The 12,192-nt window shown below is 33.6% G+C and overlaps 2 protein-coding genes across 6 annotated transcripts; one reads left to right on the top strand and one right to left on the bottom strand.

Annotated features, from left to right (window-relative positions):
• Positions 1-2,916: 2,916 nt before the first annotated feature.
• On the bottom strand, positions 2,917-4,509 carry LOC114377484 (60S ribosomal protein L30-like). The gene is made up of 5 exons (XM_028336016.1): positions 4,365-4,509; positions 4,141-4,246; positions 3,920-4,021; positions 3,315-3,383; positions 2,917-3,218 (listed from the first exon to the last, which is right to left on the bottom strand). Exons 1-5 carry the CDS (start codon positions 4,383-4,385, stop codon positions 3,178-3,180), a joined length of 339 nt encoding a protein of 112 aa, XP_028191817.1. The 5' UTR covers positions 4,386-4,509; the 3' UTR covers positions 2,917-3,177.
• Positions 4,510-7,103: 2,594 nt separating this feature from the next.
• Positions 7,104-11,811, top strand: LOC114377456 (uncharacterized protein DDB_G0290301-like). 5 transcript variants are annotated; one of them, XM_028335972.1, is made up of 10 exons: positions 7,425-7,848; positions 7,982-8,041; positions 8,143-9,150; positions 9,617-9,820; positions 9,951-10,154; positions 10,271-10,474; positions 10,604-10,807; positions 10,939-11,142; positions 11,247-11,450; positions 11,631-11,811. In XM_028335972.1, the coding sequence occupies exons 2-10, from the start codon at positions 7,999-8,001 to the stop codon at positions 11,780-11,782; spliced, it is 2,427 nt and encodes an 808-aa protein (XP_028191773.1). In that variant the 5' UTR covers positions 7,425-7,848; positions 7,982-7,998; the 3' UTR covers positions 11,783-11,811. The 5 variants fall into 5 exon arrangements, with proteins under 5 accessions (XP_028191805.1, XP_028191797.1, XP_028191788.1 ...); XM_028335980.1 differs by having other exon boundaries at positions 7,433-7,848; positions 11,634-11,811; XM_028335996.1 differs by lacking the exon at positions 9,951-10,154 and having other exon boundaries at positions 7,110-7,848.
• Positions 11,812-12,192: the final 381 nt, after the last annotated feature.

Raw genomic sequence — 12,192 nt, 5'->3', positions numbered from 1 at the left:
TAAACAGAGATAGAAAGGTACATTGAAACGGATAAACGATTAAAAGATGCATGTCATGATCTGATCCTTATTTACTGTTGAATGTGTGATCTCTCAGCGCGCGAGGTGTTAAAAGATGCATGTCATGATCTGATCCTTATTTGCCAGCATAGTGCATGTTTGTGTAGCCGTTTCTAACGCAACTTGTATCATTCTGAGGCACAAAACGCAAAAGAAGCAAGTTTGTTACTTCTGCGTTTTACTCATTGGAAACAAACATATTCGTATATGTAAATTAGGAGCACTTTTGATGATGCAATCAATGATTTTAAAATCAGCAAGGCTAAGAAGGATAATCAGGATATGAACATTTAGTAGTATACTTGTATTAAAGTTGATTTTGCTGTGCATCATTGGTCTTCATAGTTGGATATAAAAGTATACGTAGAGAACTTATCTTTCATTTTTATATTTTGCCTATGTAGCTGCTACACTGAAATAGTATTAGTTATCAGTTTTTGAATTTACTTTCAGAAACCAAACTTCATTCCTGAAAATTCAGTAGCATGTTATGTCAGAGAACACTTGCTGCATCTGATCCCCACATCCTTATATGGAGTAGCTTCAGATTTTCACATCCCTTACGATATATTTTGCTAAGTTTCACAACCTCATACACACAAAAGATCAAGTAGTAGATTCAAGAGTATAGCGTGCTCCCGTAGTAATACAGAGAAAATCAAATAACATATAACTTGTGTACCTGATGCAAAGATCGAGTTATTGTTTTTTTTTTTATAGATGGGGATGAATGACTTGATCAATCACTAGAAAGAGCAAATTATATCCTCAGTTATGACTGATTCTGTTTAAGCTCCGTAGAAAAATAACCTATAGATACGAACAACTATGTCGAGGAGATTCTGAGATTATGTATAAACTCTTCTGGTTAGTCATTCATTCACAGTTCACACTATTCAAAGAAGAAAACATAATTGTCTGTAAAATTCGCTGGAAGTTTCTGCCACTCGTAAAACTCTTTTTAGGTCTTGCTTTATTGGATGGTAGGAAACAAGATAGCAAACTAGAGAGTGGAGTGGTAGGAGGTTGGGTAATATACACAAGATTTAAGTCTTGTTGCCACCATTATATATTTGTACATCAAAGAAGAGAGTAAGTTATCGTTGTCAGACACAAGAATGTTGAGGATGACCATTTGGACAATCAAGCTAAGTACCCCTTTGCTACAGCTGCAACCCACCATCAAAGAAATGGGGTTAATAGCACAAACCAAGTCTCTAGAATGAGCAGTCTCTTAAACAGTCAAGTGTATCCTCCAACTAGTTAAACAACGGACAGAAAATGATGATGTAACTACAGTCCATGGCACCTTGTTTTGTACGTACAAATATAAATATTCCAATTAAGTATCATGTCATTCACGTATTCTTATAGATGTTGCAAACATAACTTAGTCAACCCCTAAATTGCTCAATTTAGTTACAAACTCGAGTGTTTGGATCTTTGTTCTCATTGCTATTGGCTTGGCTTATTTTTGCTTTGGGAGTTTCAAGTGGGTCAGCTTGTCAAGAAAATGGACAAGATCAATTGAGTTTCAGTTCTTCTGCAGTTTTGTAAACATGTTTAGGTTGATTGCCTCATTGCAGTTTGCAAATTGAAGTATTATAATCCATTCTAAGTGAAGTTTGAGCTTAATTGTACCTGTGTGTGTTGGCAAATGGCAATTTTGATTAGATTATTGCTGGTTATAGGAAGATTGCATTATTTGTTGCTGTTAGTTTTTCCTCTCACCTATCTGCTACAATTACATCAAGTCTAAGAGTGGTTGCTTGATGCTTCTAATTGGCCAGAGGTATCGATTTTGAGTTGATAGAGATCTTGTAGTTATTCGCTTATATGCTGCATTGCTGCTTAACAACAGTCAGTCATTCACTTAATTCTTTTCTTCTATTTCCAGAACAAAAGGATAATATAAATCAATGTATCTAGAAAAAAAAAAATTGTACTTGTCATTGGTAGGTTTGGAAATTGAAATTGTGAAAAACATTAGAGCAGCTTCAGCAAAATGAAGCTGTTAGAGAAAAAAAAAAAAAAACCGTTTGGTTATGAACCGTTGAACGTGACAAAACTTTATAATGTACATAAAACTAATTGTGTTAAGAGAACATAATTTAAGATGAAATATCTTTCTTTTTTCAGTTCTCATCCCTTGAGAAACTTTCATTCAGCCTGTTTTTCTTGTATCATAAACACAAATTTAATTTTCCTTTCATCTTCTAGCAAACCATCTATATACTTTCTTAGAAGGCTGGGTGCTTAAATCCATATTGAAGAAAAGGTATACGACATAATTTCATACCATTGTTGGATATTCTCCTTATATTTATATCTGAAGTAACGAGACTTGATCGTATGACTCGAGCAAATACCATTTTTTTTCTGACTGGGGGGAATACGACTTTCTTTTTGTTGCTATAGTCTTTAATGCATAAATAACTCTAGTGATTATTACCAACTAGTGATTAATGATTACGTCGTTCTTTAACAAGCTTTGAGGATTTAAAACTCGGGAGTCTTTCAATGATACACCACTTCAAAAACTACATCTGATTTTGCTAGCTGAACCTTACAACCCAAAATGAGAACTACCACTCAAATGACTTGATGCCAAATTTGCAGACACCACTACGAAACTATAATACTAAGTTGAACAAAGTTTTATTTTCAAAAAAATAGAAAGGGAATCTCCTTCAAGGTATGACTTTTCGATTTTTCCATTTGCATCAAGATACATGGATGACAGTCTTGTTTCAAATTCATGGACATGCCTAGAAGCTTTCCAGAATATAAAAAATTTCCACCCATTTAAAGCTCTTAGTTATGGGGTTTACCATGCAAATTCAATGTCAACAACTATTTGCGAGCGAAAGTGGATAACACGGGCTTGCTGTTAACAGCAAGCGTGTGATCAAACTATAATTATATCATCTCTATAGAAATTGGCATAATGAAACATCATGAAAAAATTTGCAAGGTCAAAAACACTTGATGCTCAGCTAGAATACCCCAAAACCATGCACCTTACACCAAAGTCTAGAACTTAATCAGATATTCTTTCAACAATGTCTGGAATCAACTAAAAATAGAAAATATCAAGCAAGGAACTTCAGTACTACTTTACTGGTCGCCAGGCAGTGTCTTGATGATATCAGAATCACCTGAAAACAGAAAATAGAGAAAAAAAAAGGCATTAGAAAAACAAATGCAAAACAACTAGTTTCTAATATTGAAATAGGAAAGGAGGCATCAGATACCAGGATCAATAATGCTAAGGCAGCACACTCTGTAATATTTTCCACATGCAGTGCCCAAATCCACATTGTCTATAAACAACAAATATTTTGTTAATGAGAGAATTATTCCAAAACATTGAAAACTGTCAAATGACAATTTCTACAAGTTGTCAAATGACAATTTCTACAAGATATCATATAGCCCGCAACAATTATCATCAATAAGTTAAAATACAATCCATTTGTTAGTGCAATAATTTATACAAGTTCAGCAACCAATATTGCATGTGTAACCATCAAAATACTAATAGCTATAAACTTGCATCAGCTACAACAAAATATAAATGCAGATCATATAAATTCGTCAACAAAGGAAATTAATCACCAAATGCTTAAAATCCAAGTTCAAGTAAACCAGTTTACAGGTTTTAATCCAGGACATTCAAGTCATATGACTGACTCAAGCATTATGTTGCTTTCTCTGAAACCGAGTTAAATGCATGCGGGGCAGATTACAAAAACTATAAAATAAATCAGAAACTGAAGATTTTTCCACCTATCATATAATTCATATTAACATTAAAAAAGAATAAGAATGAAAGAAAAGCATAAGATTAAGAACTTACTCCCATTGTAATGATGAACTCCAACCTTTGCCAACATAGCATAGTATTCAATCTCTGACTTTCTCAAAGGGGGGCAGTTGTTAGCAATGATAATCAATTTCCCTGCAACGAAACAATAATATTTTTTTATATCCGCATTAATTAAAAACAAAATTACAACATTCATAGAGATTAGTAATAAATAGAATTCAGAAACAACATAAAACAAAATCAACCGATACCTTTGGAGTTCCTAAGAGATTTGAGAACGGTCTTGTAACCGAGGGTGAATTTGCCACTCTTCATGACAAGAGCGAGCCTGTTGTTGATGCTCTCATGGGTCTTCTTCTGCATTTTTTTAAATAAAAAAAAAACATTCAAATTGAAAACCCTAAATCTGAAAGCAATTGGAACCATGAACACAGAACAACAACAACAACGCTAGTTAGCAGCAGAGAGGGCTTACAGTTTTCTTAGCGGCAACCATGTTGCGAAACAAAAGGAGAAACCCTACGATGGCGCGAGTGAGATGAGTGTCTAGTCACGGCGTCTGCGTCTGCCACTACACATTAGGGTTTGCTTTTCTATACTTATTTTCTCTCTCATTGGGCTGGGCTTCAGGAATATGTTAACAAGGCCCAGCTGTTATTCGTTGACACAAAAATTCACGTTCTTTTTGTTGCTAAGATTTTTTTTGAAGTAAAAAAGTAAGCTATCTATGATGGTTCTGTGTGTTCAAAATGGGTGTTGCTAACTGCACCCAGCATTATTGTTGGTGCACCCAGCCTTTAAGATGAAATGACAAAAATAATCTTGATCTGTAAGTCTTTTAAGTTGATCCGTAAAAGACTTATCAATCTACTTGATTCGTAAGCCTTTTATGGATCAACTTGATCCATAGAAGTCTTACGAGTCAACTTGATCCGTAGAAACCTTACGGATCAACTTGATTCGTAAATTTTTTACGGATCAACTTGATCTGTAAAAGTCTTACGGGTTAAGTTGATCCGTATGCTTAATATCAACATACGGATCAATTTGATTCGTATCAACCTTACAGATCAACTTGATCCGTACGATTTACGAACCATCCTCACGCACATTTATCACAAATGCAAAAAAAATGCAGGAATAGTTTTGGTATTTTAAAAAAAATGCTTGGTGTACCAACAATAATGCTGGATGCACCTAGCAACACCCGTTCAAAATTTAGAGGGGGATAGAGAGTGTTTTTAGTGAAGAAACTATTTGCCAATTTGCTTGGTGTACTAACAAAATGTTCATGTCATTTAATAAATTCATGTCGACTGAAAATATATCTAAGCTCTTAGCAATTTAGCATACACTATGAATCATATTTTGTTTAATTTATTAAATAATAATGCACTTTGATTGCTATTTATTTTTCAAAGGCAAAAAGTAGTTGTTAAAAATTAACATAAATATGAAAAGATGAAAAGACATCAGAGAATGAAAATGAAAAGAGATGAGAAAATGAAATTATTGTGTGCTCATGATCACACGTGATAAATTGTGTTTGAGGAATGATATTTTTTATTATTTTGGTTTGTATGTATAAGAAATGAAAGTAGATAAACCAAATTACCCAGTTTTGAGCGGAAAAATATTATACCAGTGTACATTACTTTTATATATAAAATAAGATAAGAAGATAAGATTATAGTTTAAATATTTTTTTTTTTGTAGAAATCATTATTAAAGGCAAAATTTTCTACACAGGTATTTAATGCAATTACTATATACTTGATGCTTAAAACTCAAACTTGATATTGCTGGTCAAGCTGAAATTACTCTGGTGTTATTTGAATTAATACATAAATATGTTATTTGAAAATTTAAATAATTTAAATGATCCTACTTTTTACGCATTATAAAGATAAATATAGGATACATCAAATGAAGAAAAAAAGCTTAAAAATGAGAAAAATAGATATTTATTGGAATCCATAATTCACACTCTAAGACTTATTTGATCTTTTAAATTGTTAAAATGTTTGAATTTTAATTTTCTGATAAATTCTTAATTTATTTTAAGACATTACTCAACTTACAGATCTCATCGAAAATTTACAAAAGCTTACCAAACAAAAGCTAAAAGAAAAAAAAAAGATTATATATATTTTTAAGACACAATATGATTTACACATCAAAATAAATTTGAAAAAAGAAATAATCTACCCCTCAGAAATTAGAGATTATATATATATTTTTGAAAACAGAAAGAAAAGATAGATAAGATATACAAAATATAAAGGAAAAAGAAGATAAGGGAACGATACTATGTAAGATGGGGGAACACCGTAACACTTTTAGAGGATACATTGCCATGCTGGTTATCATCAAGCCGTTCAGAGGAAGAGGCATTGGTAATTTGGATGTTCTGCAGTCTTATTGTTTTTTCCTTCATTTTTATTTGATTTGAAAAAAAAAGTGAAGCTTCTTAACCTTTAATGTGCGTGTGTACTTGTTTTTTTTCTTCTTATTTTGATCAATTTCTTAGAAGAGTTTTTCAGAAAATATAATAATTATTTTTCCCAATAAGCAATTTCTCAATCAAGCACCGATTTTAACGAATTTATGATTTCTTTTGCAGGTGTCCACTTTCTCATCAATGGTTGATAATTTTTAAGTGTTAATTAATTTCTTGTTTTGTGATGTTATTATAAGATATTTTAAGAAAGTGTTGGTGCTATGCTGCTGAATGCTAATTTTTCTGCAGCTACGGAGCTTGTTACTAGGAATGATTGCTATGTATTTATCGTATACTAATTCACATGGAGAATTAGTTTTTTTTTTTTTGCTTTAATCTTATCGCTCTTGTTTCTTTTAATTAATTTTATATCATTTCTTTAAATAATTAATTTGATTAAAGGATATTTTATTTTAGATAAAAGTTAGTTAAATAAGATGGCAATCAACACAAGCGATGTCATATATAAATATCACTCGTTTCACAAAAGCCATAAACTTTTCTTTATGTTCCTTTCCAAGAGAGGTCTGAGTTGTCAACTTCTTATCACATAGAAAAGTAGGAAGTACCGAAAAATAATGCACAAAATGTGAGTCCAATGCTAAAAATTGGGGTACGTGTTTCCCAAGCCACCTTGCATACAAAGAATAAACTTTAAGTACCAAAAAAATTGAAGAAACAACAGACCCTACTTCTTAAGCCTAATCATGATCGTCGCACCATTCTCTTTAGAAATGTAAAAATATATAGACAATGGCTATGTGAGCCTCACTCTTGGCAATTGTTAAAGGACATGTCCCCAGTGCCTACCTGTCTGATATATGGTTCATTGGGTCCTTTTGTCCATGGTAGTCATTTCAGACAGTGCAACATAACCCTTAACTCATTACTTTAGAAAAGCAAAAACACTTGGAAAGTTTTCTAAAACACATGGAAAGCCGTTTGAGGCTGAATATGTATTCCCAAAAGCATAACAACAAGCAGCATAGGAGTAATGACTATTATTAAATTGTAACACCCTCACTCTTCAAGTCTGTGTTTGAAAATTTCTATTAGGAGGGTTATGCCAAATCATCATGGATTCCTCCCTAACAATACTTTAAGAACATCTTTTAAAGCTTATTCATATGCATAGGCCAGTGATAGGGTAAGGCAACTTAATAATCATGGACTCACCGAAAGTGAACATTATTTGGTCACATTATCTTAGATTATGAAGCAATCATGGTCTAAGTTAGTAGAAGAAAAAGAGATGATGTATTATATATGTTCAACTACTTCAAGGATATGCTTATTAGGCAGACATATGACCCAAATTGAGGCATATGGAGTAAGTAATACGATGTTACTGGCTGTTTGAATCTAGTATAAACACTCTGGCAAAGTCACAGAAATCAACCTGTCCTCAAATGTCTAAAGCTAGGAGCATGTGAGCATCATCATCAGCATCACTATCATGGTATGGCATAGCATTGCTGTTCTTGGAGATTTTGAGCTTGAAGCCTTTCCATTGATATATCTTGTTCTATTATAAGCAAATCAATAGTGTGGGAATTATAGCATAATCTCTTTACATTGGTGTTATATTGCAGGATTTGGAAAGCTGAGCATGGGCAACGAAATGGGAAATAACAACACATCTGCTATCAAAGGTAAACGTTACTATTGGAATGCTGAAGAAAATTTAGTTAGGTAGAGTTCTACTTTTCCTACTTTTCCCTCCCTATTTTTAATTTCATTTGCAATTTTGCAGAGGAAGATAACATAAGTGAAGCCGAGAAAAAGACTTTCCAAGAAGATACCAGTGAAGTTGCAGATGGGATGTCACAAGATATTCATGAAGACAATGCCAAGGAAGAAATTCAGAATGTACCAACATCTAAAGCCAATGATGTAATGGAAAAAGCTTCAGAAGCTTCCAATGATATAACAAATGAACTTGGGAAAGGTACATGGCAAGAAGAGGGTCATGCTGAAGATCAAAAAGAGAAAACTCAAACAATTTCAACAGTTGAAGCCAAAGATGAAGACACTCAGGAGAAAGCTATAGGGATTGCTTCTAACCATACAGCAAGCATGCTTGAAAATGATTCAATGGAGGGAGATACCCATGCAAGTGATGTAAATATGGAAAATCAAATGCCTCCAACAGCTGAAGCTGAAGGTGTTCAGGAAAAAGCTGAAGGACTGGTTTCTGAAGATGCAACAACTGAACTTGGAAAAGTTTCACTGCAAGAATATAGTCATGAAGATTATGAGAAAGAAAAAATGCAAATGAATCCAACAGAAGAAGCCAAAGATGTTCAGGAGGAAGCCACAGGGCTAAATTCTAGCAGTACAGCAAGCATGCCTGAAAATGATTTGTTGGGAGAAGATTCTTGCAAAAGTGACATGAATATGGAAAATAAAATGCATCCAACTGCTGAAGTTGAAGATGTTCAAGAGAAAGCTACAGGAATGGCTTCTGACTATGCTACAAGTTCACTTGAAAATGATTTGTTGAAAGGAGATGCTCCTGAAGATGATGTTCATGCAGATCATCAAAAGCATCAAATAATTGAAGGCAAAGTCGATCATCAACAAATAGCAGCAAGGTCGGATTTCAATGATAAAACAAGTGAATTTGATGATAAACCTCAGGAAGATAAACAAGATGGGAATGTAGTAAATCCTGCTGCAAATGGAATATATGTTCAAGAAAAAACTATCATTATATCTTCTGATGCTCCGTTGAATTTTACAAATTCTTTTGAAGGTTCAGGTTAGTAATTTCTTTCAAAATGATGCATATCAAATAATTAACAGTAATTTCTCAGATCTCACATAGAGTAGAGATATGATCAAGGTAGTCTTCATAAGGCTTAAACAAGTCTCACTTTAGGAGCTGGTTTTGTAGGGTTTAGTTCCCTTAAATCCAAATTCTAAAATGGTATCAGAGTCTACCCTAAATATGTTATTGAACGACTCTTATTTGTATATGCTCTAGATGTCTATTCCTAGGGATGAAGGGATTGTTATAAGCCCACTTTCATTTGTCCACGCCCTACATATTCGGTCTTGGGTGTGAGAGGGTGTGTTGAGATCTCACATAGACTATGAGTAATGTAGTTCCCATAAGGATTCGGCATTCCTCACTTTAAAAACTAATTTTGTGAAGTTAAGTTAGACTCTAAGTCCAAATTCTAAGAGTAATTTATAAAAAAATTACTTAAAATTCTATTTCATAGGGAATGAAATAACTGGAGTCAGACAACCTGAAAAGTCTCCCAATGATGAATCTATTGAAGCTCAAGGTGGAAACTCTGAGATCCTGTCAAGTTCTTCATTGGAAGGAACTCAAGAATATGAGAAGCAAGAAGAGACACGCTTGAGAGAACACCTGTCAGTAACATATAACAATCACCTTAATAATGAACCTTCAATCCAACAAGGTTAGGAAAATTCTGTTAATATTCTGATAGCCTTATCCACATTTACTTAATTAATGCCAGTTGAGTTAGGGCCATAAGCTCGAATTCTAGGAACATTTTATAAATAATTACTTATAATTCTGTTTTGTAGGGGATGAAACAACTGAAGTCAGCATACCTGAAAAATCTTCAAATGATGGATCAGTTGAAGCTGAAGGTGGAAACTTTGGGAGCTTGTCAAGTTGTTCATTGGAAGGAACTGAAGAATATGATAAGCAAGAAGAGACATGCTTGAGAGAACAACTGTTAGTAACATATAATAATCACGTAAATGATGAACCTTCAATCCAACAAGGTAAGGACAATTCTGTTAATATTCAGATAGCCTTAGACACATTTACTTGATTAATTCCCTAATCCCGAATTCTAAAAGTATTTTATAAAAAAAATACTTATAGTTCTGTTTCATAGGGGATGAAACAACTGAAGCCACACAACCTGAAAAGTCTACAAATGATGGATCAGTTGAAGCTGAAGGTGGACACTCTGAGAGCTTGTCAAGTTCTTCATTGGAAGGCACTAAAGAATATGAGAAGCAAGAAGAGCCATGCTTTAGAGATCACCTGTTAGTAACATATAATATTCACCTTAATAATGAGCCTTCAATCCAACAAGGTTAGAACTATTCTGTTAATATTCAGATAGCCTTATCCACATGTACTTGATTAATGCCAGTTGATTTAGGCCTTAAGCCCAAATTCTATGATAATTTACATAAAAATTACTTCTGATTATGTTTTATAGGGGATGAAATAACTGAAGTCATACAACCTGAAAAGTCTCCAAATGATGGATCAGTTGAAGCTGAAGGTGGACACTCTGAGAGCTTGTCAAGTTCTTCATTGGAAGGCACTGAAGAATATGAGAAGCAAGAAGAGTCATGCTTTCGAGATCACCTGTTAGTAACATATAATAATCACCTTAATAATGAGCCTTCAATCCAACAAGGTTAGAACTATTCTGTTAATATTCAGATAGCCTTATCCACATGCACTTGATTATTGCTAGTTGATTTAGGCCTTAAGCCCAAATTCTATGATAATTTACATAAAAAATTACTTTTTGATTATGTTTTATAGGGGACGAAATAAATGAAGTCATACAACCTGAAAAGTCCCCAAATGATGGATCAGTTGAAGCTGAAGGTGGACACTCTGCGAGCTTGCCAAGTTCTTCATTGGAAGGCACTGAAGAATATGAGAAGCAAGAAGAGTCATGCTTTAGAGATCACCTGTTACAAACATATGATAATCACCTTAATAATGAGCCTTCAATCCAACAAGGTTAGAACTATTCTGTTAATATCCAGATAGCCTTATCCACATGTACTTGATTAATGCCAGTTGAGTTAGGCCCTAAGCCCAAATTCCATAATTCTGTTTGATAGGGAATGAAACAACTGAAGTCAGACAACCTGAAAAGTCTCCAAATGATGGATTAGTTGAAGTTGAAGGTGGAAACTCTGAAAGCTTGTCAAGTTCTTCATTGGAAGGCACTGAAGAATATGAGAAGCAAGAAGAGACATGTTTCAGAGAACACCTTTTAGTAACATATAAACATCACTTTAATAATGAGGCTTCAATCCAACAAGGTTAGGACAATTCTGTTAATATTTTGGTAGCCTTATCCACTGTTAATTGATTAATGCCAGATTAGATCCACTTGTTGAAACGTTATTTGATTTTTATTTTAAAAATTAAGATTCTAAATTATCAGATTGTCAACACAATGGAAATTTAAGACTTATTCATTGTCTTGTTTTGAATTCTAGCAGATGAAGAGGAAACAACGGTTTTAACAGTAAATCCTGTGAATGTGTCAAATAATATAGAGATTCAAGAATCATTAAGTGGACATTCTGATCATGAGGAGCCAGATAAATTTATCTCTGAAAATCATTTCAAGGCACAAAATCGCTTCTAGAAGTTAATTTTCTAGATACTAATTCTCATTCTGAGCTGATTAAAGATGATGGTTTAGAAAAAGAGATGGAATCCCATAAAAAACTGTGTGCTGACAAGTCAGATGGTAAGGATAGAAATGAGTTTGGGAGCAGTGTGATAGATACTTGTGGAACACCACCAAGTATTGACAACACCAATGGTAATTCATTGACCAAGGTAAATTGTACCACCGAGGATTCCCTAACCTCACTTCTTGACTCTTCCATTGTGGATAATCCACTTAAGTTTGACCATGAGGAAAATTACGAGGTGCTTTATGGAGAAAGTATATTGAGCAAAAGTGGATCAACAATGGAGAATTCACATGATTACAAGCCAGATCAATGCATGAAAGACTCATTGAAAGAATACAAGTCTGGCATGGTGTAT

Source organism: Glycine soja, chromosome 2, assembly GCF_004193775.1.
Source record: "Glycine soja cultivar W05 chromosome 2, ASM419377v2, whole genome shotgun sequence".
NCBI classification, from domain to species: Eukaryota; Viridiplantae; Streptophyta; class Magnoliopsida; order Fabales; family Fabaceae; genus Glycine; species Glycine soja.
Note: the sequence above shows the minus strand (reverse complement) of the source record. Positions and strands in the feature narration are given on the sequence as shown.